Source organism: Rhinopithecus roxellana, chromosome 5, assembly GCF_007565055.1.
Source record: "Rhinopithecus roxellana isolate Shanxi Qingling chromosome 5, ASM756505v1, whole genome shotgun sequence".
Classification (NCBI taxonomy): domain Eukaryota; kingdom Metazoa; phylum Chordata; class Mammalia; order Primates; family Cercopithecidae; genus Rhinopithecus; species Rhinopithecus roxellana.
The window spans coordinates 7,152,617-7,177,712 of record NC_044553.1 but is presented as its reverse complement, the minus strand read 5'-3'; the positions used below and the strand labels follow the sequence as shown (position 1 = coordinate 7,177,712).

At 41.6% G+C, this 25,096-nt stretch overlaps 1 protein-coding gene across 1 annotated transcript in view; it reads left to right on the top strand.

The window, feature by feature from the left end:
• The window catches only part of NIN (ninein), a 111,530-nt gene that overhangs the window by 49,386 nt on the left and 37,048 nt on the right, over positions 1–25,096 (top strand). The window contains 13 exon segments of the mRNA XM_030929904.1: positions 846–885; positions 2,827–3,017; positions 7,243–7,389; positions 7,867–8,034; positions 8,838–8,974; positions 9,314–9,454; positions 9,742–9,916; positions 13,434–13,544; positions 13,927–14,016; positions 16,181–16,319; positions 18,505–18,626; positions 20,058–20,560; positions 21,782–23,923. Of these exon segments, the coding sequence (XP_030785764.1) occupies positions 846–885; positions 2,827–3,017; positions 7,243–7,389; positions 7,867–8,034; positions 8,838–8,974; positions 9,314–9,454; positions 9,742–9,916; positions 13,434–13,544; positions 13,927–14,016; positions 16,181–16,319; positions 18,505–18,626; positions 20,058–20,560; positions 21,782–23,923 (4,106 nt within the window).

The window sequence follows — 25,096 nt, the reverse complement described above, 5'->3', positions numbered from 1 at the left end:
GGTGGCAAAATGGTCCAATTCAGATAAATTGAACTGCCTTTAATGTAATTTACTGATAATGTACATTTTACTTACACTTTCTCTAGCCTACTTATTTTAAGTTGCATCTCTCTCCTCACTATGCCACAGATAAACCAGGCTCATTATTGCCTTCTTGCTTTAGCAAATAACAACTGTCCCCTACTTTTCATTTGGCTCTCTGCAGTTTATCCTTCGAGTCTCAGTTTAGACATTGCTTCTTCCCGATCTACCAAGTCTAAAGTATCCCATCTGTGTAGCCACATAGCATCTTGAACTTCCTTGTCATAGCACTTAAAATACTACCCTGTTGTATTTCCTGTTTTCTTGTCTGCTTGTCTTCATTAGCATATAAACTTCTTGAGGCAGGAAATACGTTTGTCCTGTTCATGGTTGTTTATGGTTGTATTACCAAGACTTAGCACAGTACCTAGCACAAAAAGAAGCACTCAGTACACATTTATTGAAGAATAAATTCATAAATGCATGTGTATAGATACTTGTTGGTTGATGATACTGGATATTTGCTTTGGCTGGGTTTAATTGGTTTTGATAGGTTTTGCTGTTGAATAAGTGACCTAGCAAATGAGGACAAATCATTGGTGAAATGCTGCAGAAGGCTGTGTGGTGTTTCTTAGGAGTCTCGTCCTGATTGGCTGGTTAACTGAAGAGAACTCATCTAGATGGATACACTAGAGAGTCCTGAAATTATGTGACTCACTTAGATGATGATTTCAGAGCCAGAGAGTGATCTGCTCTAAGAAAAGCTAGGATAGTTCTTTCTGAATAAGTTATAAAGCACACTAATCTTCTCTTGCCTCCTCTAGCACTGGAAGACGCAACGCAGTGAGGAGTATGAAGCGGAAGGTAAGAGCCGAGTGTGTCAGGACATGCCTGGAAGGGAAGGGCTGCCAGGTGCTCTCCACACCCCGTCTTTCTGATCTCTTATGCTGGAGGCCAGCTGGGAATTAACATTAAGAAAAACAGCAACAAAAAATTTATTCACAATTGATAGCTTTTAGTTTTAAAATCCTAGCATTTAATATCATGCAAGAGATGGTAACTGAGATACATAATTTCACTTATGGGCTAATTTCTCTCATACAGACTTTCAGATTAATTTTATAACAGTCCTAAATAGTGACCTATTAAAATGCATCCCTTGGCCAGGCACAGTGGCTCACGCCTGTAATCCCAGCACTTTGGGAGGCCAAGACAGGAGGATCACTTGAGCCCAGGAGTTCATGACCAGCCTGGGCAACATGGCGAACCCTGTCTCTACTAAAAATAGCCAGGTGTGGTTAGCACGTGCCTGTCGTCCCAGCTACTCAGAAGGCTGAGGTGGAAGAATCCATTAAGCCCAAGAGTTGGAGGCTGTAGTGAGCCGTGATTGTGCCACTGCACTCCTGCTTGGATAACAGAAGAGACTCTGTCTCAAAAAATAAAAATAACAATATAAATTAATTAGTTAACTTAAAAATGCATCCTTTGACAAGTTTCAAATGTGTTTCAGAAGCATCAGAACAAGTTGATCCTCTGGCCACAAGATGGCACTGTGGTTCAGCTAACAGAACCTCAGCCCACTTCACAACCCTCTGTGGATTAGCTGTACTTAAGTGTAATTACAACCTGTTCTCTAGGTTGAAACGCCACAGCAGTAATGGGCTTAATTCCTGTCAGTAAAGAGTGGGAGTAGCACTAAATATGCCTTTCAACCCTCTGAGGTTCTTCCAAGCACACAAAATTGTGCCAGTAATTATCTCATGTTTAAGTAATGACTTCACAGAATCTCTAATGTGTAAAGCAAAATTTACAAGTGAGGGCTTTTAATAGAGAATAAATAAGCAGTTTTGATTTTTAAATAAGTAGTTTGATCCTTAAGTCTTCAAATGAAATTTACCTTAATGTATAGATAACTGGGAACTTACAGCTTACAACCATTGAATTTTTTTTTTTTTTCAGTTGAACTGTTGGTTTCTGTATGTCAGAATATTCATATATAAAGATTTGGGAACAGGCTAATCTTGAGACTTTTTTTTTTTTTTTTTTTTTTTTGAGATGGAGTCTCGCTCTGTCGCCCAGGTGAAGTGCAGTGGCCGGATCTCAGCTCACTGCAAGCTCTGCCTCCCGGGTTCATGCCATTCTCCTGCCTCAGCCTCCCGAGCAGCTGGGACTACAGGCACCCGCCACCATGCCGGGCTAATTTTTTTGTATTTTTAGTAGAGACGGGGTTTCACTGTAGCCAGGATGGTCTCGATCTCCTGACCTCATGATCCGCCTGCCTCGGCCTCCCGAAGTGCTGGGATTACAGGTGTGAGCCACCGTGCCCTGGCCATCTTGAGACTTTTATCATGAGATTATTTTCTTTTCAGTAAAAGATGCTGTAGTACTTAGACTGGAAAGAAAGTGGAGGTAATACATTCTGGTAGCTATAGCTGAGATAGAGCTTATAGAGTTCTCGATAATGGCTCTCAACCAGCATTCTCTTATGATCACTATAGCCTAAGCTTGTGATGTGCTCAGTATTGAAATAAAACAAACCTAGAACTTTGCAATATTGCACAGGAGATTATATTTATTACACAGTAATGACTGTCAGGGAGCCAAAAAGTACCCATTTACTCTAGTTGCAGCCTTAGAACCATTGATTCTGTTTCATGGGAGCTTCAGGACCAAATCAAAATGGAATTGACATTTATTGTCTTTTTCTTATAATATTGATTTTCAGAAAGCACAGTTTTCTTTAAGAATAGGCACTCTCTCTTTGTCATTCCTTTAGAAACCGTGCAATATTTGCTTCTCTCTCAGGCCAGTTAAGGTTTTGGAACCCAGATGACTTGAATGCTTCACAGAGTGGATCTTCCCCTCCCCAAGACTGGATAGAAGAGAAACTGCAAGAAGTTTGTGAAGATTTGGGGATCACCCGTGATGGTCACCTGAACCGGAAGAAGCTGGTCTCCATCTGTGAGCAGTACGGTTTACAGAGTGTGGATGGAGAGGTGAGCCTCGCAGTGTAATTCAGGAATAATAGTGATGGTAAAAGCGTGGCTGGCCACAGGCTAGGAACAGCTGTGGTGTGGCTCTCTGCAGCTTGTTTTCTCCTAAGAAGTCATTCATAAAGATTTTTTTTCCTAAGAAGTCATTTTTCCGAAGAAGTCATTCATACAGATTCTGTCATTGAGGAGCTCTTGTTGTGTTGTGGAAAAGAAAAACTGACAAGGGCTGACACTTACCCAGCTATTGCAAGCTCACTGTGGTAGGCAGGTTACCCCGTGTGAAACTGTCAGGCACTAGCTCTGTGTAGCCATGATGTCACATGTATTTGTAGAGGTGCCATTCGCAGAGCAAAATGTGGGAAACATGTGGAGGAAGAATTAAGCAAGGATTTCAGTAGATTTGAGTTGGGGGAGTATTTTGTAGGCCAGAAGGATAAATTTAGGTTTTTGGAAAGAACATCTCAATATCATCCCTGAGTTCTTAAGCAGATTGAGCGATATAGAGAAAAATCTTGCTTGCTGACAGGAGCGAAACTGCTTTTACATATTGGCATGAAGAGAGCCTTGGGTGAGAGCAGCCAGCAGCCATCACAATATTCTGGTCATGAGAAAATGGTAAAGGGTAGATTGGTTGTTTTGAAAGTACTAAGAAGAGTTTGGAGTACTAAGGAGCCCCCAAAAGACTATTCTTTGGGAAAACTCTGAGCTTTATGTTTTCTAAAAAATTAAGAGAGGAACTGGTAGGACTGGGTGCATGAATAGCTGTGAAACCTAAGAATAGAAATAATTCTAAGATGTGCCTTTCAACGAGCTGAAAATAAGGACTGGAGAGAGTTAGGTTAGGGCTACAGTTGTCGCTTTGGGAATCTTTGATTATAATGATATTTGAAACCATGCTTTCTGCTTGCTCAGGAGGTAAGTGGTATTATTTTTCTAAACAAATAATAGAAATATTTGTTTAGTGGTATTTTTGTAAACAAATAATAGCTTTTGACTTATTATCAAAAGCTTCCAAGTAGCCTTACAGAAATTTTTTGTTGTTGTTTTCCCCTTCTTCCGTGTGTATTTGACCATTATATCCCCTTTTTAATGGCTTTATATACCCTTTTTAATGGCTTTATATACCTTTTTAATGGCTCAGTGGTCATTTATTTTTCATTGGTGACTATTGAGTCATAAAATTAAATTTATTCTCCTGAATTGTAAATCAGTGCAGTATGCAGAATCTTGGGTTGTTTTTGCCAAAAAATATTGCACAAACTTGGATTATTTATCTAAAACCAATTCTTGGAATAAATTGTAGCCATTTGTGGAAAGCTGCGTTTTCTTCTGTGGTGGAGTTTCCAAAGCTCAGGAAAAGAAATAGCACATTTAGTTATTTTCCTCTGGCCTGAGGACAAGCAGTGTGAATATAGCTTTTGCTTAGTGTTTTTCCTGCTAAAGAAAAATAGTGAAATACTGTAGTACTTAGTATTACTAGCTCTAAACCGCAGAGGAGCTGGAAGTTCAAGATGATCTCATTTACTTGGAATCCTAAAATTTTACAACTGAAAGCCATTTTAGATTTAGTCACCTCTCATTTTATAGGTAGAGAGAGCGAAATCATGGCTGTTCCCTGCTTCCATGAAGGGGAAATAGAGTCACTGTCTTATGCCTATAACTAGCACACTCTTTTCCAAAAGCAAGAACAGTGACGGGGCAGAGATGCACACTAGCATGCTCGATGCCAAATCTGGCCCCAAGCCTATTTTATTTGTCGTGTTCTTAAAATTGAACTTTTTGCTACATTGAAAAAAAAAAATCAGGAGATTTTTCTCAAAATCCAAAGATTTGGCTCCATTTTGTGGGCAGTAAGATGCAGCCAGCTCCTTTGGAGAGAACATGCACCCCTGTGTTCAGTTTCCCAGCACTCACTACTTTCTGATGTCTTAAACCCATCTTGCCTCATTCATTGACATCATTTTCCGGCCCTCTTTGAGTGTGTGGGTTTGTGATTATTTTCCAACTTACACTTCCATAAACCAACCATCCAAAGACCTGGTCCATGTATCCTGGAGAATTAGAATGTCCTCACAGTTACAGAGACAGCTCCTGCTCGAAGTGTAGAGCGTGCCCCAGTTGCCCATTTAACCAGCATTGTTTTCTGCCTAGCCCTCCCGGTCTTCTGAATCCACACTGTTTTATTCATCACTTGCCCACTCCACCACCTCAAATAACTGGAAGGACTTCCCAGGTGCAAGGTCTTTAGGCAGTCTGGAAGTGGTGCATTGATTTGGCTAATGTCACAGGTCAAGCAGTGTGGATCTAAGGTTAGAGCCAAACTTTTAACCTTGTTAACTTCAGTCAACACACCTGGACTTGATTATAATTTCTGGTATGATGGTCCTGAAAGCCTTGTCCTCTAGGAGAGTATTATTTTGGTTGATAAGAATAGGATAGAAAAGTTAAGGGATCTTGGCAACCTCAGAATCTTGCCCCAAATATCTCTCCATTGATTTGATCCTCTTTTAGGATTGTTGCTTCTTGCAAACGTTTCCACTCCTTAGAATGGATTTCTTGTTTCAGAGTTCCCACCAGAGGAAGTAGTATGAAAGCAAGAATGGAAACTGATGTTTCCTATTGGATATGAATTGGGGGGAAAACAACATTTGAGATGAAAGAATTGCCTCAAGCCCTTACACGAAGAATGAAATCAACAATAATGAGATTGTATAAATCCTAGCAGTAGTCCAGATTTACAAAATGAATATGAAAATTTTGAGAATGTGTTGCAGAGAATTTAGGTCTGTGTTAGAATGAGTCCAGTTGTAGACTCAAATGCAACAAGAGCAATTTGTTGCTTATTCTGTCTCCTTACTGCTCAGTGGCATGGGCCTCAACTGGGAGCTTATTAGAAATGCTGCGTCTGAGTCCCCACCACCAGACTTACTATATTAGGGTCTTCATTTTAACAAGCTCTCCAAGAGATTTCTGTTTTTTACATTGGAGGCATGTTCCTGTAGAAACATTTTAGCCCCCAGAATAAAGAAGAATCTGACTGTTAGTAGGAGGGTTTTGCCTTTCCTCCTCGTTCTGTGGCTTCAGTGATTCACGTTTCTCTGTTCACCTTCCCATTCCTCTGTGGAGCTAGGGAACCAGCCATCCCCAGGCAAACTTCTAGATGGGACTGTAGCCCAATCTTCCCTTCCCTATTACAGGATAGGGGCTATTTGATTACCATTAGAGAGTGCAGACTAGCCAGTCAAAACTCCCTTGCCTTTACATCTCTTGGAACCCATCTATTGCACACACATAAAATCTTTGTTTCTCCTGTGCTAAAATATTAAAGCAAAAAGCCAACACACTCAGTATTGTTACAAGTAAGGTTCTAAACCCTAGGTTATGGATTTCAGAACCCAAATCTGAATTGTAATCAGATCATTGTAATCTGTCCCAGACCAAATTCTGCTGTGTTAGCATACCAGTTTCAAAAATTCAAGATAAAGAAAATATCACCAAGGGTCACCACAGTATAAAGGTATAACAGATGTCTAACCACTTTCTTTCTGCTGTTATGACACTGGGAAGCTCTATCTTTTTTTTTTTTTTTTTTTTTTTTTGACAGAGTCTTGCTCTGTTGCCCAGGCTGGAGTGCAGTGGCGTGATCTCGGCTCATTGAAAACTCCGCCTCATGGGTTCACGCCATTCTCCTGCCTCAGCCTCCTGAGCAGCGGGGACTATAGGCGCCTGCCACCACGCCCAGCTAATTTTTGTATTTTTAGTAGAGACGGGGTTTCACCATGTTAGCCAGGATGGTCTCGATCTCCTGACCTTGTGATCCACCTGCCTCGGCCTCCCAAAGTGCTGGGATTACAGGCGTGAGCCACCATGCCCAGCCAGGAAGCCGTATCTTTGTATTATTTAGGTAATTGTTTTTAATTTGTAAGAATAATGTGTAACAACATTAAAGACTGCCTATTGTAGGAGTGTGAGTAAAAGAGAATATAGTTAATTGCTAAATTGCATAAGATTATGAATATGCTGGAAATTGACTTATTTAGTTTGTGTGAAGGAGGAGGGCATATCATTACTTGAAAGGGAAATCAGTAAAATGAGGATAAAGGGGCATAATTATATTTCTGGAGTCCTGGGACCAACCATGGTGCTGATTACTATTGGCCAGAAGTATACTTTGGGCCTTGTGTTATTTTCAGTGAAGTATTTAAAATATGTGGTGACTCTTTTCTAGATGCTCGAGGAAGTATTCCATAATCTGGATCCTGACGGTACAATGAGTGTAGAAGATTTTTTCTATGGTTTGTTTAAAAATGGAAAATCCCTTACACCATCAGCATCTACTCCATATAGACAACTAAAAAGGCACCTTTCCATGCAGGTAAAAAATAAGCAAAAGTGCTTTCTTTGTGAATAAAAGTTAGAACCCATTTGAGTAATGTCTAATAAATTAATCTGTTGTCTGAAACAAAATACTAAGGAAAGAGAGGGAAGCAAAAGAATTAGAAAGCCTTAACCATTAGGAAGGGAAGGGTGGGTCTGAGAAATGACCACAAATTACAATGGGAAGACGACTAATTATGCCTTGTCATGTCAGCTCTGGGTCAGAAGAAACCTGGTGTTAATTAGGGATGTATCTCGTCTATGTCATAGAACTCTCTTCCAAAATAGTTGGTCTTGATAAGCTCTGTAGGCTTGACTCACTTGGGAACAGAGATCAGAGAGGCTGCATGACTTTTTTCCTGGCACGGTAAATTAGAGAAACATGCCTTCTACCCATCGTGGTCAGGACTGACCAATATCTTGTTGAAATACCTGGAATCAAGCTAGGCTTACTTAAGTCTCTTCCTCCTTCCAGTCTTTTGATGAGAGTGGACGACGTACCACAACCCCATCAGCAATGACGAGTACCATTGGCTTTCGGGTCTTCTCCTGCCTCGATGATGGGATGGGCCATGCATCTGTGGAGAGAATACTCGACACCTGGCAAGAAGAGGGCATTGAGAACAGCCAGGAGATCCTGAAGGTGTGGCAGCTAAAATTGAGAAAAATGACAAACCGGAGAAGGGTTGAAAATTTTCAATTTTTTTTTTTAAACCGTGATTTGATTTTATTTCTCCCTAATGGTACATCTGTTCACAAGGTCTCAAAGATAAGAGGTAACTTTTTTTTAGCCCTTTTAACTAGGAGCCTTTTGTTAAGTATTTTCCATGTTTTTAGTCCCCAGATTACTGACATGAGAAATACTCTTACAATTGTGTTTATTTACAGGGCCAGATAGTTTTGTTGTTGTTGTTGTTTGTTTTGTTTTTTTGAGATGGAGTCTTGCTTTGTCACCTGGGCTGGAGTGTAATGGCGCGATCTCGGCTCACTGCAACCTCTACCTCCTGGGTTCAAGCGATTCTCCTGCCTCAGCCTCCCAAGTAGCTGGGATTACAAGCGCACACCACCATGCCCGGCTAATTTTTGTATTTTTAGTAGAAATGGGGTTTCACCATGTTGGCCAGGATGCTCTTGAACTCCTGACCTCAAATGATCCACATGCCTCGGCCTCCCAAAGAGCTGGGATTAGGGGCGTGAGCCACTGCAACCTGGCCAAGATAATTGTTTTTTCTTTTTAGCACAAATAACCATGTTATGCTTTCCTTAGAGAAAACTTAACTATGTTCTAGACTGATAGCTGTTCCTAAGCAATCACTAAAGCAATGGAATTGTCTAGTTTCTGGATCATTGTCAGCTCTCAGAGTTTGTGTAGCCTTCATGTTTTCTGCTTTCAGAGGATGGAATAAGTGATTTGTTTTTGAATTTATGCCTTGCTCTGATTTCTAGGCCTTGGATTTCAGCCTCGATGGAAACATCAACTTGACAGAATTAACACTGGCCCTTGAAAATGAACTTTTGGTCACCAAGAACAGCATTCACCAAGCGGCTCTGGCCAGCTTTAAGGCTGAAATCCGGCATTTGTTGTGAGTTGAGCAGAAGGTTCGCCTGCCCCATTCCCTTTCCTACTTGTCCAGCAAGTCATTCGGATGCCTTGGATAGACATCCTTCTATTCTGTATGCAAATGTTGCTCATCTTCTATCCAACTGCTGCACACATCTTCCTTAAACTATAGGAAAATTAAGGAGAACGTAGATTGACATGTGGGCTTTTGAAGGGAAAGGTGGAATGCCTTTTTGCTTTGGGAGGGTTTTGGTTGTCTTGGTTTTGCTTCTGCATTGATGCAAGCCAGATGAGAGCTTTTCTGGGTCTACTTGTTGCTTAGAAACAGTTTCCCATTAACTCAGTGTACTTATGATCCTAGGGAACGAGTTGATCAGGTGGTCAGAGAAAAAGAGAAGCTACGATCAGATCTGGACAAGGCCGAGAAGCTCAAGTCTTTAATGGCCTCGGAGGTGGATGATCACCATGCGGCCATAGAGCGGCGGAATGAGTACAACCTCAGGTGAGGCCAGCAGTGAGGCTCCTCCTCACCCACCACCCTAGCCCAGCGCAGTGGCGCCTGCAGCTGCAGGGGCAGAACAGTGCACTGGGGACTCTGCTGGCCAGCCTGTTGGCCACACCTGGCTGGAGTGACTCAGATGTGGCCACACTCTAAGGGAAAGCTGGGTACACTAGACATTTTATCCAGGTGCTTTTCATCTCTGTGCCTCTGTGTTTCCATTTTTGGTAGATCAATACTGGGACCTCTGAAAGACGTGATGGCAGCTTGTCCATTTTTCTTCCTCACAGGAAACTGGATGAAGAGTACAAGGAGCGAATAGCAGCCTTAAAAAATGAACTCCGAAAAGAGAGAGAGCAGATCCTGCAGCAGGCAGGCAAGCAGCGTTTAGAACTTGAACAGGAAATTGAAAAGGCAAAAACAGAAGAGAACTATATCCGGGACCGCCTTGCCCTCTCTTTAAAGGTAATCATCTTATTAGTTCTGTGGTCTGCATCCCTGCTGGGAACACCACATGGAAAACTACAGCTTTGGAAATGGGCATGTTTGCACAGGGTTCAGTCCAAAAATCCTCTAAGTTTGCCCAGCTCAGTCTTCACCCAGACTTGGCAGGGCGCTGCTAAAATCTGGATTTCAGCAGAGCTACCCAGGCTCCTGCTTTGCTCACGGTATTGATTAGCATAGCTTGTTCTTCTCCCCCACTGCGGGTTCACTAGGTCTTCAGGGCTGTTTGGCACCTGGCTGACCCCTTTGTTCCTCCCGCTGCTACTCCAAACCTGGCCCTCACCCTCAGATCCCCGTCTCCTCGCCTGCCCGCCCCCCTCATTCTCAGCAGATGGTCTTGCCTCCTGCTACATGGATGCCTGTTTCTCCCGGCCTCCAAATGTGCCTTTTCTTCTCTCTTTTTTGAGATGGGGTCTCACTCTGTCACCCAGACTGGAGCGTGGTGGTGCAGTTATAGCTTACCGCAGCCTCAAACTCCTGGCCCCAAGTGATCCTCCAGCCTCAGCCTGCCAAGTCGCTGGGACTATAGGCTCATATTATTATGCTCAGCTAATTAAAAATGTGTTTTGTAACCCCAGCACTTTGGGAGGTCGAGGCGGGTAGATCACTTGAGGTCAGGAATTCGAGACCAGCCTGGCCAACATTGTGAAATCCTGTCTCTACTAAAATTACAAAAAATTAGCAGGGTATGGTGGTGCATGCCTGTAATCACAGCTACTCGGGAGGCTGAGGCAGGAGAATTGCTTGAACCTGGATGGCAGAGGTTACGGTGAGCGGAGATTGTGCCACTGGACTCCAGCCTGGGCCACAGAGCAAGACTCTGCATGTAAAAAAAAAAAAAAAAAAAAAAAAAATTATAGAAGCGGGGTCTCATTATGATGGCTAGGCTGGTATCAAACCCTGGCCTAAAGTGATCCTCCCACCTTGGCCTCCAAATGTGCCTTGTCGTTCAAACATCCTCCCCTCTTTCCTGTGCCTCAGTAAAAGAAGTGGTCCTTCTCTTTACTGGACTCTTACACCAGAATATAAGGTGCAAAGGCTCTGGAGTCAGGCTGCCTGGTTCAGATCTGGGTACCACCACTTACTGAAAACTTAGATCAAGTTCCTCAGCCTGATGGGCACCATAATAATACCTACCCTATAGCGTTGATGTGGGGACTAAATGAGATGATGCACATACAGTGTCTGGGAAATAATAAGTACGTATGAAATGTTTGCTGTTACTGCTATCATGAAAGGTTCTTGAAACTCCATACATCAAAAACTGAGCTAATTATCACTCCCTAGCCATCCAACTGTTTCATCTCGTGAATTTCTCCCTAATCAACATCAACACCATGAGGTATAAGTCTCAGAAGCTAAAATTCTTCATCATCTTCCCTCATCATTACTCATCAGTCTGTAAGTTATGTTGATGCTCTGAAGTGACTCTCAGATTTATCTCCTTCCTCTGCATTTCCCCAGCCTCTGATTAGGTTCAGAATTCATCATGATGTCTCAGCTAATTAATGTGTATCCTGAACAGTTCTTTCTTCCATTTCTTCCACCTCCATATGGCTACCAGTTACTTAACTAAAGATCAGTTACAATCATGCTGTTACCACCCTTTGCAAAAAAACAACAAAAACAATGTGTTAACAGTCAAGGCTCCTGAAAGGCAGCTCGTCCTCATACCTTTCACACTTTAGCTGCTGCCAGCAAGTCCCAGTGCCATGCCCTCCTCCACCCCACTGCACCTACCTCAGTTCTCTCCGTTCCCCAGAGGGCAGAGCACATTTATGCTCCTTCACTGCTTTCCCCAACACTGCAGGCCAAATTACCTTTTCATTCCCATTACATTTACTTGTTTCTTGCCAAGAGATAGCACATTTCCTGTTGGGTCATATAGAGTTGTATCCACATCTGCCTCCCTCCCCAAGATAGCAACAGTATCTGATTTGTCAATCTCCAGAGCACCAGCACTGCCTGATACACAGAGATTACTCCATGTTGTTCTAGCCTCTACATTTAGACATACTTTGAAAGATTAATGTTATAGAACTGGCATTTTAGGGGAAGGTGGTGTTTTTTAAATGCTCCAGGTACATTATTTTTTACTTATATTGCTATATGAGGGTATGAACTAGAATATACTAAAAATATACTGGCTCTGTATTCTTTTGGCAAAATGTACTTAAAAAATGATGTTCTTCCAATCAGCCTTTAACATTGGAAAAGAAAAATGTCAAATGGCATGTCTGTGTGTGTGTGTGTGTGTGTGTGTGTGTGTGTTAGCAAATGTGGTTGGAAATCTTCCTTAAAAATACTATATATACAGATCCTTTTAAGTTAAAAAAAAACTTTTGTGGGTTTTAGTCAATGTGTTATTTTATTATAATATAAACATATACAAATTATGAGCAATGTATATGTACAGTTTTTACATCTTTAAACCAAAATAAATTTATACATTAAATATATACCAAATCATAATATCAATAAATTGATTATAGAGTTACTCTACTGTTTTTTTTTTTTTTTTTTTTTTTTTTTTTTTTTTTTTTTTTTTTGAGACGGAGTCTCGCTCTGTCACCCAGGCTGGAGTGCAGTGGCGTGATCTCGGCTCACTGCAAGCTCTGCCTCCTGTGTTCACGCCATTCTTCTGCCACAGCCTCCCAAGTAGCTGGGACTACAGGCGCCCGCTACTACACCCAGCTAATTTTTTGTATTTTTAGTAGAGACGGGGTTTAACTGTGTTAACCAGGATGGTCTTGATCTCCTGACCTCGTGATCTGCCCGCCTCTGCCTCCCAAAGTGCTGGGATTATAGGCGTGAGCCACCATGCGTGGCCTAGAGTTACTCTACTTTTTGTACTTTTTCTGAGTTCTCTTTTGCTGGCAGCTGAACAAGGTATTTTGTAATCATTTTCTTTCATTTGTCATTACTATGTATTGAGAATATTTTCATATTCTACTGCAATGCTGTCCAATAGATACACATATGTGGCTTACATTATAACTTCAGTTTGCAAGTAACCACATTGAAAGGTGAAAAGAAACAGGTGAAACTAATTTCAAATAATCTTGTTTAATCCAGTTATCTCTAAAACATTATCATTTTGATACATAATCAGTATACAAAAAAATATTACTGGGCTATTTTACATTTTGGGGCTATTCAAAGTCTGGTGTCTATTTTAAACTTACAGTTTGTACTAGACACACTTCAAGGGCTCAGTACCCAGTGTGGCTGCTAGCAGCTACCTGTTTGGGACAGCACAGTTCTATGTGGTCAAAAACAAAAGGGCAAACTTATTTTGTTGTTATAAAATAGATATCAACCTTTTTATATTTACTTTTGCCTCCTGTAGTCTACTACAACTCTTAAGATGGATAAACATCTTTAATCTACAGTGCTGATTTATGCTGTATATAAAATGGTACCACAGTTTGCTAATTTCTTAATCTGTGCCACATTTAATTTCCCCATACTTGTTCAGGAAAACAGTCGTCTGGAAAATGAGCTTCTGGAAAATGCGGAGAAGTTGGCAGAATATGAGAATCTGACGAACAAACTTCAGCGAAATTTGGAAAATGTGTTAGCAGAAAAGGTAAACCTGCTCAAATCTCATTTCCTGATAGGCAGCCTACTTTATGTAGTTTACTCAAAAGAACAGAAGCAATGCCACCAGAACGTTTTTATTAGGGAATTACTGGGATAGCTAAAGGATGCTCTAACTTTTGCAAGGATATAATTTACTAAGTTGGTTATGAAGGAGAACATGCCTGGCACTGAGAAATGATCCCTGTGTTCATTGAACACGTCACTCTAGTGCGTTCTCCCCATCACCCAGTTGGTGGTGTTTGTGTTTAAATATCACATTCCTATCATACTCAAGAGACTGGGTGAATACCAGAAACTGGGCCTTTGCTGTGTTGGGTCAAAGAAGAGCACTCGGGAAAAATGACAGCTTTGCCCTTTTCCCCTTCTAGTTTGGTGACCTCGATCCCAGCAGTGCTGAGTTCTTCCTGCAAGAAGAGAGACTGACACAGATGAGAAATGAATATGAGCAGCAGTGCAGGGTAGGTAGACACAGAGAATCGAGTAAGTGCAGGAGTGCCTGGGTTCAGACCCCAGCTTCACCGTTCCCTAGCTTTGTGACCCTAAGCAAGTCACTTAATCTGTGGGTACTTCAATTCCTCATGCATAAAATGGTAAAAATAAAAGTACCCACCACAAAAGGTTGTAGCGAAAATTCCTTAAGTGAGTATATGTAAAGTGCTTAGAGCAGAGCCAAGGATAGAGTAAGCACTTACATATGTTAGCTATTAATATTATTGTTCAAAAATTAGGCTTTCCTGATTGATCATTGCAGATCTAATCTAATGTGGTTTGGTTTTGTCCTGTGGGTTTTTTTTTTTCTTAATATATTTTTTACTCCATTTATTTATAAAATGCAAATGAAGCAGAAACATCTCAAGTCTTAGCTAGTAAATCATTCCCAATTTCTGCCAGGAGGGACGGAAACATTTTTACAAATAGCAAGAATCTGACTTAAAAAAGAATCCCCTAAAGTTAGGAATTTGAATTTTTTTCTTAAACCAGCAATATGTATTTACTTTAATGAGACAAATATAACTGAGTTCTGGCTACTTAGATAAAAAGTTTAATTGTGCAGAGATGAGGAAAAAATCATATTATGAAGTTACTCCTTTTCAGGAAATATATGTACACATTTAAGGAAAGAAACATTTCTACTGCTTTTATAATTAAATTTTAGCTCTTGGTTCTAATTAAATAGAGGTATTTTCTAAATATCTTTAAATGTAATGAATTCATCAGTAAAATCTGTCAGCTCTACCTTCAGAAATTCTCCCAGTTCTTCCACTTGTTTTCTTTCTTACTTTTTTCTTTAAAGACGGAATCTAGCTCTGTCACCCAGGCTGGAGTACAGTGGTGTGATCTCGTCTCACTGTAACCTCCACCTCCTGGGTTCAAGCGATTCTCTTGCCTCAGCCTCCCAAGTAGCTGGGATTACAGGCACCTGCCACAATGCCCGGCTAATTTTTTTTTTTTTTTTTTTTTTTTTTTTTTTTTTTTTTTTTAGTAGAGACAGGATTTCACCATGTTGGCCAGGCTGGTCTTGAACTCCTGACCTCAAATGATTTGCCCACTTCAGCCTCCCAAAGGGCTGGGATTCAGGCATGAGCCACCATGCCCAGCCTCATCCACTTGTTTTCTTAACAACTTTGTACACTATATGTTTTACCCATTGAAAGTATAAATTCAGTCTTTTACTGTATGGACAGAATTGTGCAAACATCACCGCATTCAATTTTAGAACATTTTCATCACGTCAGGAAGAAACCCGTGCTCCACTTAGCTATAATCTCTCCCAAGTCCCCCAGCCCTAGGCAATTATTAGTGTACTTTCTGTCTCTACAGATTTGCATATTCTATACATTTTATATAAATGGAATCTTAAAATATTAGCCCTTGTGACCGCTTCCTTCATTTAACATGTTTTTAAAGTTCATCCATGTTGTAGCATGTATCAGTTCTTCATTTCTTGAATAATATTCCATTGTGTAGATATACCACATTTTGTTTACTCATTCACCAGTTAATGGACATTTGGTGGGTTTTGGCTATTAGGAATAACACAGCTATGAAAATCTGTGTGCAATTTTTTGTGTGGGCATATACCTAGGAGTAGAATTGCTAGGTTATATGGTAACCCGATGTTTAACCTTTTGAGGAACTGCTAAACTTCTTCCAAAGTGGTTGCACTATTTTATACTCCCACTAGTATGATAGTTCCAATTTCTCCACTTCTTCACCAGCAGTCATTATTGTATGTCTTTTTGATTCTAACCACCCTAATGAGTGTGAAATGGTATCTTATTGTGGCTTTGATTTGTATTTCCCTGATAGGTAATGATACTGAGTATCTTTTACATGTATTTATTAGTCATCTGTATATCATCATTGGAGAAATATCAATTCAGATCATTTGCTCATTTTTAAAATTGTCTTATTATTGAGTTATAATAGTCTTTGTGTATTCTAGTTACAAGTCCCTTATCAGATACGTAATTTGCAAAACATTTCTACTTTCTTGATGGTGTTCTTTGAAGCACAAAATGTTTTGATGATATCCAATTTATCGTTTTTGTTGTTGTTGTTGCTTGTTGTTGCTTGCTTTTGGTGTCACATCTAAGACCTGTGATGGTTTATAAACCCCAGGTATTACAAGACCAAGTAGACGAACTCCAGTCTGAGCTGGAAGAATATCGTGCACAAGGCAGAGTGCTCAGGCTTCCCTTGAAGAACTCACTGTCAGAAGAACTTGATGCTAACAGCGGTGGCATTGAGCCCGACCAGGGTAAACACATTCAGACAGGCTGTAGATAAAGACTTTACCCTTGTTTTTAGAACCATGGTTCAATATAAAATTGCAAAACTTTGGCAACTTGAAAAAAGAAGAAGAAAAAAAAAAAGAATTTGGCCATACTTTTTTCTTGAGCTGTTTCACTTGTGGTCTGGTTTTTCATTTGTCCTTGAAGTTTTTATGAGAACATTTCCATCTGATTTTGATATGCATCAACAAAGGAATGGAAGAATCAAACCACAAGGGTATTTGCTTTGTTTAACAAAACAAACAAAAAACTGGCTGCAAATCTGGGAATCCAGGCCTTGGGAGTATTAGAGTTCAGACACTGAGCTATTGCTGTCCGCTTCGAGGAGAGTGCCTCACTCGTATGAAGATGGCTTTAGAGAGCAGGCCAGCCAGAAACTACAGAATCCATAGCTGGTTTGCTTATACTGGCTGTGTTGAATGTTGTATTACCTCAGCAGAACAAAGAGGATAAATTACGGACTGGCCTCCTGGGCCTTTGAGGAAGATTTTGAGTGGCAAGTTTGGAAGGCAGTTTGGGAGCCTCCCACATTAACAATGAGTTCCTTTCCTCTCTCCCGATAGCCTGCCTCTTTTCTTGGGGATGTTGAGTTTAAATTTCAAAGAGAGCTCATAATCAGTCATTCTGTTATAAATAACTTTCCCCAGTGCTACTTGGGATAGGAGTGTCATTCTTACACATGTTGTTTTTCCTCCTCTTACTGCAGAATAGTTAACAGATTGGGGAGGGAGGAGACAAAGAGGCCTTAAGACCTCCCTTCTGATTCTTAGCTTATTCTAGTCTGAGGATCTCACAATATATCTTGGGAGCTGTTATGGACTTTTCCATAGATGGCCAAGTGTTGGGGTTGTCCTCATGGGGACAAGAAGCTGTACCATCGTGGTGTGGCTCACACCCTGAGTGTTACTTCTCAGTTGGGAATATGCCATCAAATATGAAGGGCAGACCCAAAGCAAGACTGCTAGTTGCAGCTGCTAGACCTATACCCAAGAAAGTTCCTTTCTCCCATCTGCCTGTGTATCCCCACATGCAAAGCTATTTTGGGTCCCACTGCCTTAAGAGATTAGTCATAATCTTTTCTTCTATGTACAAGCTCAGCCCCCAACTTATGCTTCGCATTTTCAGTGTCATTCTCAGTCATCGTCATGGGCAGTTGCAGAGATGAGCTTATGCGTGAGTTAAGAATTTCTACCCACAGCTGCCTGTATCCTGGTTCCTAACCTATGCCCTATTTTTTAAAAATGTAGCTGATAATTTAAAATGGGGATCTACCCACACTCCAGGAAATTCATAGGAAATAGCCAGTCTCGGGCCGGGCGCGGTGGCTCAAGCCTGTAATCCCAGCACTTTGGGAGGCCGAGACGGGCGGATCACGAGGTCAGGAGATCGAGACCATCCTGGCTAACACTGTGAAACCCCGTCTCTACTAAAAAATACAAAAAACTAGCCGGGCGAGGTGGCGGGCGCCTGTAGTCCCAGCTGCTCGGGAGGCTGAGGCAGGAGAATGGCGTAAACCCGGGAGGCGGAGCTTGCAGTGAGCTGAGATCTGGCCACTGCACTCCAGCCTGGGTGACAGAGCAAGACTCTGTCTCAAAAAAAAAAAAAAAAAAAAAAAAAAAGGAAATAGCCAGTCTTCTGTAATTTTGGGTGATAGGTTGTGGAGAGTGTAACCCATGAAGCTAACTCCTCAGGGCATAACAACTCGTATGTTGGCCACTCATTTTCCTGCCACATCATCATTCAGTATTTGTTGGATGGGTAGGAGTCTGGTTGGTTTGACCAAACTACCTCATGCTATTACGTCAATTTGCAGCAGTTTCATTAGGAGGTAGCCACCTTTAAGCAACAATTTCCACCCCTACCACCACCTACTGTTCTAAGAGATGGATTCTATTAAGGTTTTTTCCACTGCCTATAGCTGAAAGAATCTGTTCACCTTCACTTCTTCTTGTTTGCCCTAATGCTTGAAAAGAGAAAAGACTTCTCTTGGCCTCTGTTAATTTCCTATTTTCCTGATTTCCTATTAGTTCACATCTGTGGCAGTTCAGGCTGAAAATAATTCCTTAGTTAAACTGGATGTCCCTCCTCAGATGCCACATTGTGCTATTGAAAGAACCTGCTGCAGGATCAATGAGTCCCATGTGTTTTCAGGGCTCGGTTCTGAAGAATGCAATCCATTGAATATGAGCATTGAGGCAGAGCTGGTCATTGAACAGATGAAAGAACAACATCACAGGGACATATGCTGCCTCAGACTGGAACTCGAAGATAAAGTAAGTCCTTCCCACCAATCCACTTCTCTAATTTCTTTTGGCTCTGACAGCCTTGTGTGTGTAGGGCATTTCCAATTCCTTTTTCTCATAGAGCAGCACATTCTATATTGGGAACCCACATGTTCAGGATGGTTTTGTAGGGTGATAGCCAGGCCCTTTTTTATCTGGAGAGTTTCTCCAAAATGTAATATCTTCAGCCCTGGCAATCATGGAACTTGAAGCTTGAAACCCATTATATTATCTCCCAATTTATGTTTTAAAAACATCTCAATGAAACCAAAACCAGCCCTTTGATGTTGCATTGCCTACTATATTAGGTACAAGTTCTGAACCTTGGCCTCTAAACTCTTCACCATGAGGCTTCAACGTACGTTTCCAGTTTTCTCTTACACCATTCTTCTGAGTTACCTTATCCTCCAGCTGAACTGGCTAATTCCCAGTTGTCCATCAAACTCTGTCCTCTTTTGCTTGTGCTGTTACAAACTATGCTGATATTAGTTTCTTTCTGCCTTTTGAAAGTCTACTTACCCTTCAGGATTTATATCTAATGCTGCCTCTTGCATGAAGCCATTCTTGAATTTCTCCAACTAAAATGTGATTTTTCCCTCCACTGAATCCCTGGGTTACATGGTAGCTGTTTTTTCTATACCTTTTATTTTCTGCCTTCTACTATACTTACAGTTGTCATATCCATGTCTAGACTGGTTTCTCCTGGATAGCAGGAACCATGTCTTACCCAGAGTGTTATGTTCTGAGGCCTGCAAGTACCTGATAGGTGTTCAATAAATATTTGAATTTAATTAAATATTTTAAGACACAGCCGGGTACAGTGGCTCACACCTGTAATCCCAACATTTTGGGAGGTTGAGGTGGGCAGACCACTTGAGCCTAGGAGTTCAAGGCCAGTCTGGGCAACATGGTAAGACCCCATCTCTACAAAAAAAATAATAATAATAATTAGCAGGTCAAGGTGGTGTGTGCCTGTAATCCCAGCTACTCAGGAGGCTGAGGTGGGAGCATTGCTTGAGCCCAGGAGATGGAAGGTTGCAGTGAGCCATAATCATGCCATTGTACTCTAGCTTGGGTGACAGAGTGAGAACCTGTCTCAAAAAATATGTGTTTCAAGACTTAAGTTTACGGTTGGAAAGGATGCACGGGAAGACAGAGGGTATCTATGTGTAACGGCTGCTCAGTTCTTAATAGAGCTGTTCAGAGACTAATAAAATTCAGCCAGTTAAAAGAGATATGTAAACCATGCCTGACCTAAATATCTTACTTAAAGTCTTGAATTCAGTTACTTTGAAACAAGATCGGGAAATGCGAAATGTCTTGTAGGAAAAAAAAAAAAAAAAAGCACTTGCTGCTCCGTCACTGCGCTTTAAGTGGCCTTGAGCTGAGTAATCTTGTGGTGCTGTCACTCTCTGCCTTCAGGTGCACCATTATGAAAAGCAGCTGGATGAAACCATTGTCAGCTGCGAGAAGGCACAGGAGAACATGAAGCAAAGGCACAAGAATGAAATGCACACCTTGGAAAAACAAATAAGTGACCTTAAAAATGAAATTGCTGAACTTCAGGGGCAAGCAGCAGTACTCAAGGAGGCACATCATGAGGCCACTTGCAGGCATGAGGAGGAGAAGAAACAACTGCAAGCAAAGCTTGAGGAGGAAAAGACTCACCTGCAGGAGAAGCTGAGGCTGGAACATGAGATGGAGCTCAAGGCTAGACTGACGCAGGCTCAAGCAAGCTTTGAGCAGGAGAGGGAAGGCCTTCAGAGTCGCGCCTGGACAGAAGAGAAGGTGAGAGGCTTGACTCAGGAACTAGAGCGGTTTCACCAGGAGCAGCTGACGAGCCTGGTACAGAAGCACACTCTTGAGAAAGAGGAGTTAAGAAAAGAGCTCTTGGAAAAGCACCAAAAGGAGCTTCAGGAGGGAAGGTAAGAAAGTGAAGGGAAACGGAACTACCTGGGGTACCATCCCTCAGGGCATTAGAAGTGCCAGTCGCAGCCGGGCGCAGTGGCTCACGCCTGTAATCCTAGCACTTTGGGAGGCCGAGGTGGGGGGATCATGAGGTCAGGAGATCAAGACCATCCTGGCTAGCACGGTGAAACCCCGTCTTTACTAAAGATACAAAAAAAATTAACAGGGCGTGGTGGCGGGCACCTGTAGTCCCGCCTACTCAGAAGGTTGAGGCAGGAGAATGGCATGAACCCAGGAGGCGGAGCTTGCAGTGAGCTGAGATCGCACCACTACACTCCAGCCTGGGTGACAAAGCAAGACTCCGTGTCAAAAAAAAAATGCCAGTTGCTTAAGAGACTTGGAGAAATCAGAAGGCATAGTAGCCCATTGATTGAGTAGATTCTTTTAAATATTTTTTTTACTGCTTTTGCCATTGTTTTGATGTGAACCTACCTTGGGATGATTGGAACTGTTTTTATTTTGTTATGTTTGTAAAAGAGGAAAGTATTCCTTGTATTCAGATTTATTATATCTTATAAGGCTCAAGAGGAGGATAAGATTATCCCAAAAGTGGCTCCTTCCTAGTTCAATCCTGTTGCTTTCTGAGAAAAGCTAAACTGGACTCCAGGCAAGGTTACATTTCCTACCAGAATTAAGAAACAGCACTTCGTGCTTACGTTCCTCATGTGAAGTCCCAGGTTTGTTTGAGGACTTTGTTTCATCACATCCTGATTGACTTAGTGCTACTTTGTTAAATAAGAAGTAAAAGCAGAATGAATTTGTTAATATGTGTCATTTATGTGACTGATATCCTATAATGCATGCTTAATTAACATGAAGGAATGGTATATATTTCCCAAGTTACAGATTAGATTAATACACCTTTGGTTATTTGTCTTTGGTTTAAAAATCCATAAACAAATACATCCGGGAGTATGCCAGAGAAATTAGTTTCTAAGATTTCCCCCTAGCTCCGGAGAGAGGTAAGTCTTTTAAATGAATTATGGCTGCCAGTCTTAGCTTTCAGAAATGAGATCCCCTTCCAGTATAAATGAATCACACAGGAGTAAGTTAAGACCATTTTTAGGGAGTATGTCAGTTGTTTGCTTAGCAGCTTTCTCAGTGCATGGGAAAATGGTTTTTGTTTGCTTCTGGAGTTGGCGGCAGTTTCAATAATGCTGTATGTTGACTACATTTAGGGAAAAAATGGAAACAGAGTGTAATAGAAGAACCTCTCAGATAGAAGCCCAGTTTCAGTCTGATTGTCAGAAAGTCACTGAGAGGTGTGAAAGCACTCTGCAAAGCCTGGAAGGGCGCTACCGCCAAGAGCTGAAGGACCTCCGGGAACAGCAGCGCGAGGAGAAATCCCAGTGGGAGTTTGAGAAGGACGAGCTCACCCAGGAGTGTGCGGAAGCCCAGGAGCTGCTGAAAGAGACTCTTAAGAGAGAGAAAGCAACTTCTCTGGTCCTGACGCAGGAGAGAGAGATGCTGGAGAAAGCATACAAAGAACATTTGAACAACATGGTTGTCGAAAGAGAGCAGCTACTCCAAGACCTGGAAGACCTAAGGAATGTATCTGAAACCCAGCAAAGCCTGCTGTCCGACCAGATTCTCGAGCTGAAGAGCAGTCACGAGCGAGAACTGAGGGAGCGCGAGGAGGCCCTGTGCCAGGCAGGGGCCTCGGAGCAGTTGGCCAGCCAGCGGCTGGAAAGACTAGAAATGGAACATGACCAGGAAAGGCAGGAAATGATGTCTAAGCTTCTGGCCATGGAGAACATTCACAAAACAACCTGTGAGAAAGCAGATCGAGAAAGAGCTGAGATGAGCACAGAAATCTCCAGACTTAAGAGTAAAATAAAGGAAATGCAGCAGGCAGCATCTCCTCTCTCCACGCTTCAGAGTGGTTGCCAGGTGATAGGAGAGGAGGAGGTGGAAGGAGATGGAGCCCTGTCCCTGCTTCAGCAAGGGGAGCAGCTGTTGGAAGAAAACGGGGATGTCCTCTTAAGTCTGCAGAGAGCTCATGAACAGGCAGTGAAGGAAAATGTGAAAATGGCTACTGAAATTTCCAGATTGCAACAGAGGCTACAAAAGTTAGAGCCAGGGTTAGTAATGTCTTCTTGTTTGGATGAACCAGCTACTGAGTTTTTTGGAGATACTGCGGAACAAACAGAGCCATTTTTGCAGCAAAATCGAACGAAGCAAGTAGAAGGTGTGACCAGGCGGCATGTCCTAAGTGACATGGAAGATGATGAGGTCCGGGACCTGGGAAGTACAGGGACGAGCTCTGTTCAGAGGAAGGAAGTCAAAATAGAGGAGTCTGAAGCTTCAGTAGAGGGTTTTTCCGAGCTTGAAAACAGTGAAGAGACGAGGACTGAATCCTGGGAGCTGAAGAATCAGATTAGTCAGCTTCAGGAACAGCTAATGATGTTATGTGCGGACTGTGATCGAGCTTCTGAAAAGAAACAGGACCTACTTTTTGATGTTTCTGTGCTAAAAAAGAAACTAAAGATGCTTGAGAAAATCCCTGAGGCTTCTCCCAAATATAAGCTGTTGTATGAAGATGTGAGCCAAGAAAATGACTGCCTTCAGGAAGAGCTGAGAATGATGGAGACACGCTATGATGAGGCACTAGAAAATAACAAAGAACTCACTGCAGAGGTTTTCAGGTTGCAGGATGAGCTAAAGAAAATGGAGGAGGTCACTGAAACATTCCTTAGCCTGGAAAAGAGTTACGATGAGGTCAAAATAGAAAATGAGGAGCTGAATGTTCTGGTTTTGAGACTTCAAGGAAAGATTGAGAAGCTGCAGGAAAGTATGGTCCGGCGGTGTGACTGCTGCTTATGGGAAGCCAGTTTGGAGAACCTGGAAGTCGAACCTGATGGAAATATACTCCAGCTCAATCAGACACTGGAAGAGTGTGTGCCCAGGGTTAGGAGTGTACATCATGTCATAGAAGAATGTAAGCAAGAAAACCAGTACCTTGAGCAGGGGAATACACAGCTCTTGGAAAAAGTAAAAGCACATGAAATTGCCTGGTTACGTGGAACAATTCAGACACATCAAGAAAGGCCAAGAGTACAGAATCAAGTTATCCTGGAGGAAAACACTACTCTCCTAGGCTTTCAAGACAAACATTTTCAGCGTCAGGCCACAATAGCAGAGTTAGAACTGGAGAAAACAAAGCTACAGGAGCTGACTAGGAAGTTGAAGGAGAGAGTCACTATTTTAGTTAAGCAAAAAGATGTACTTTCTCAAGGAGAAAAGGAGGAAGAGCTGAAGGCAATGATGCATGACTTGCAGATCACCTGCAGTGAGATGCAGCAAAAAGTTGAACTTCTGAGGTAATGTATGTACCTTCTAGACGTCACGAATCCCACAGAGCACCTCACCAGATCTAACTTCCGTTGCTTGCTGTGTCTAGAGAAACTAACCTATTAGTCTTCAAGAAGAGAGCAGTACTCTCTAGACTTCCTTCTGCTTCTGTGCCGTATTAACAAATAAAATAACCTTGTTTAGGAGGCATTCCCTTCCTCTGTAGCAAACAAATGTTCATATGGGGTGTGAAAGTTCACAATGGCGAGTGTTTGCTGTTTAACCACATGCATCCTCAATGTACCTCTTTAACTTTGTTCTAGCACTTATTTCATTTGGATGGATAGGGATTTTTTTTTTTTTTTTTTTTGGCTAAGTGTTACTTTCCTCATTTTGAGGAAACATATTATATACAAATGAATGACTTTTTGTGCGTTATTGACTTAGTAGATAAGAACTTATTTCTTATGCTAATATAGAAAAAATGTTCTGTCTTTATAGTTTTGTACTCATATCACTTGAAGCACATGCTGATAACCCATAAACAGTGCAAATGGCCAGGCACCATGACTTACGTCTGCAATCTCAACTCTTTGGGAGGCCAAGGCAAGAGGATTTCTTGAGGCCAGGAGTTTCCAGACGAGCCTAGGGAACATAGCGAGATTGCCTCCACAGAAAAATAAAATATATGTTTGCTGGGTGTGGTGGTGCACACCTGTGGTCCTAGCTACTTGGGAGGCTGAGGTGGGTGGGTTGGGTTGCTTGAGCTTAGAGGTCAAAGCTGCAGTGAGCCATGATCATGCCATTGCACTCTAGACTGGGTGACAGAGTGAGACCCTGTCTCTTAAAAAAAAAAAAAAAAAGAGACAAAACAAAACAGTGGAAATTTATCTTAGAACATATAATTTGAGGAGCCTCCAGATTCTAATAAATATGCTTGAAAAGCAGAGATAAAAGTAGAACTAATTTGAACCACTGTCCACTTGACATTGTAAAATATAATTGCATAGTCTTCTAGCAAATTTGTTTTAAAAAAAAAAAAAACTTGTAAACTATTACAGGATGTTTGAAATGTCTCTGGAATAATTTAATTCTGAATGTAGTTTTTCCTCTTCTTCAGACCATTTTTAGTCCTAAAAAGCAGAATATAATGAGATGAATAAAATCACGAAGTAAACAGTGTACATATTTCATTATGGCCC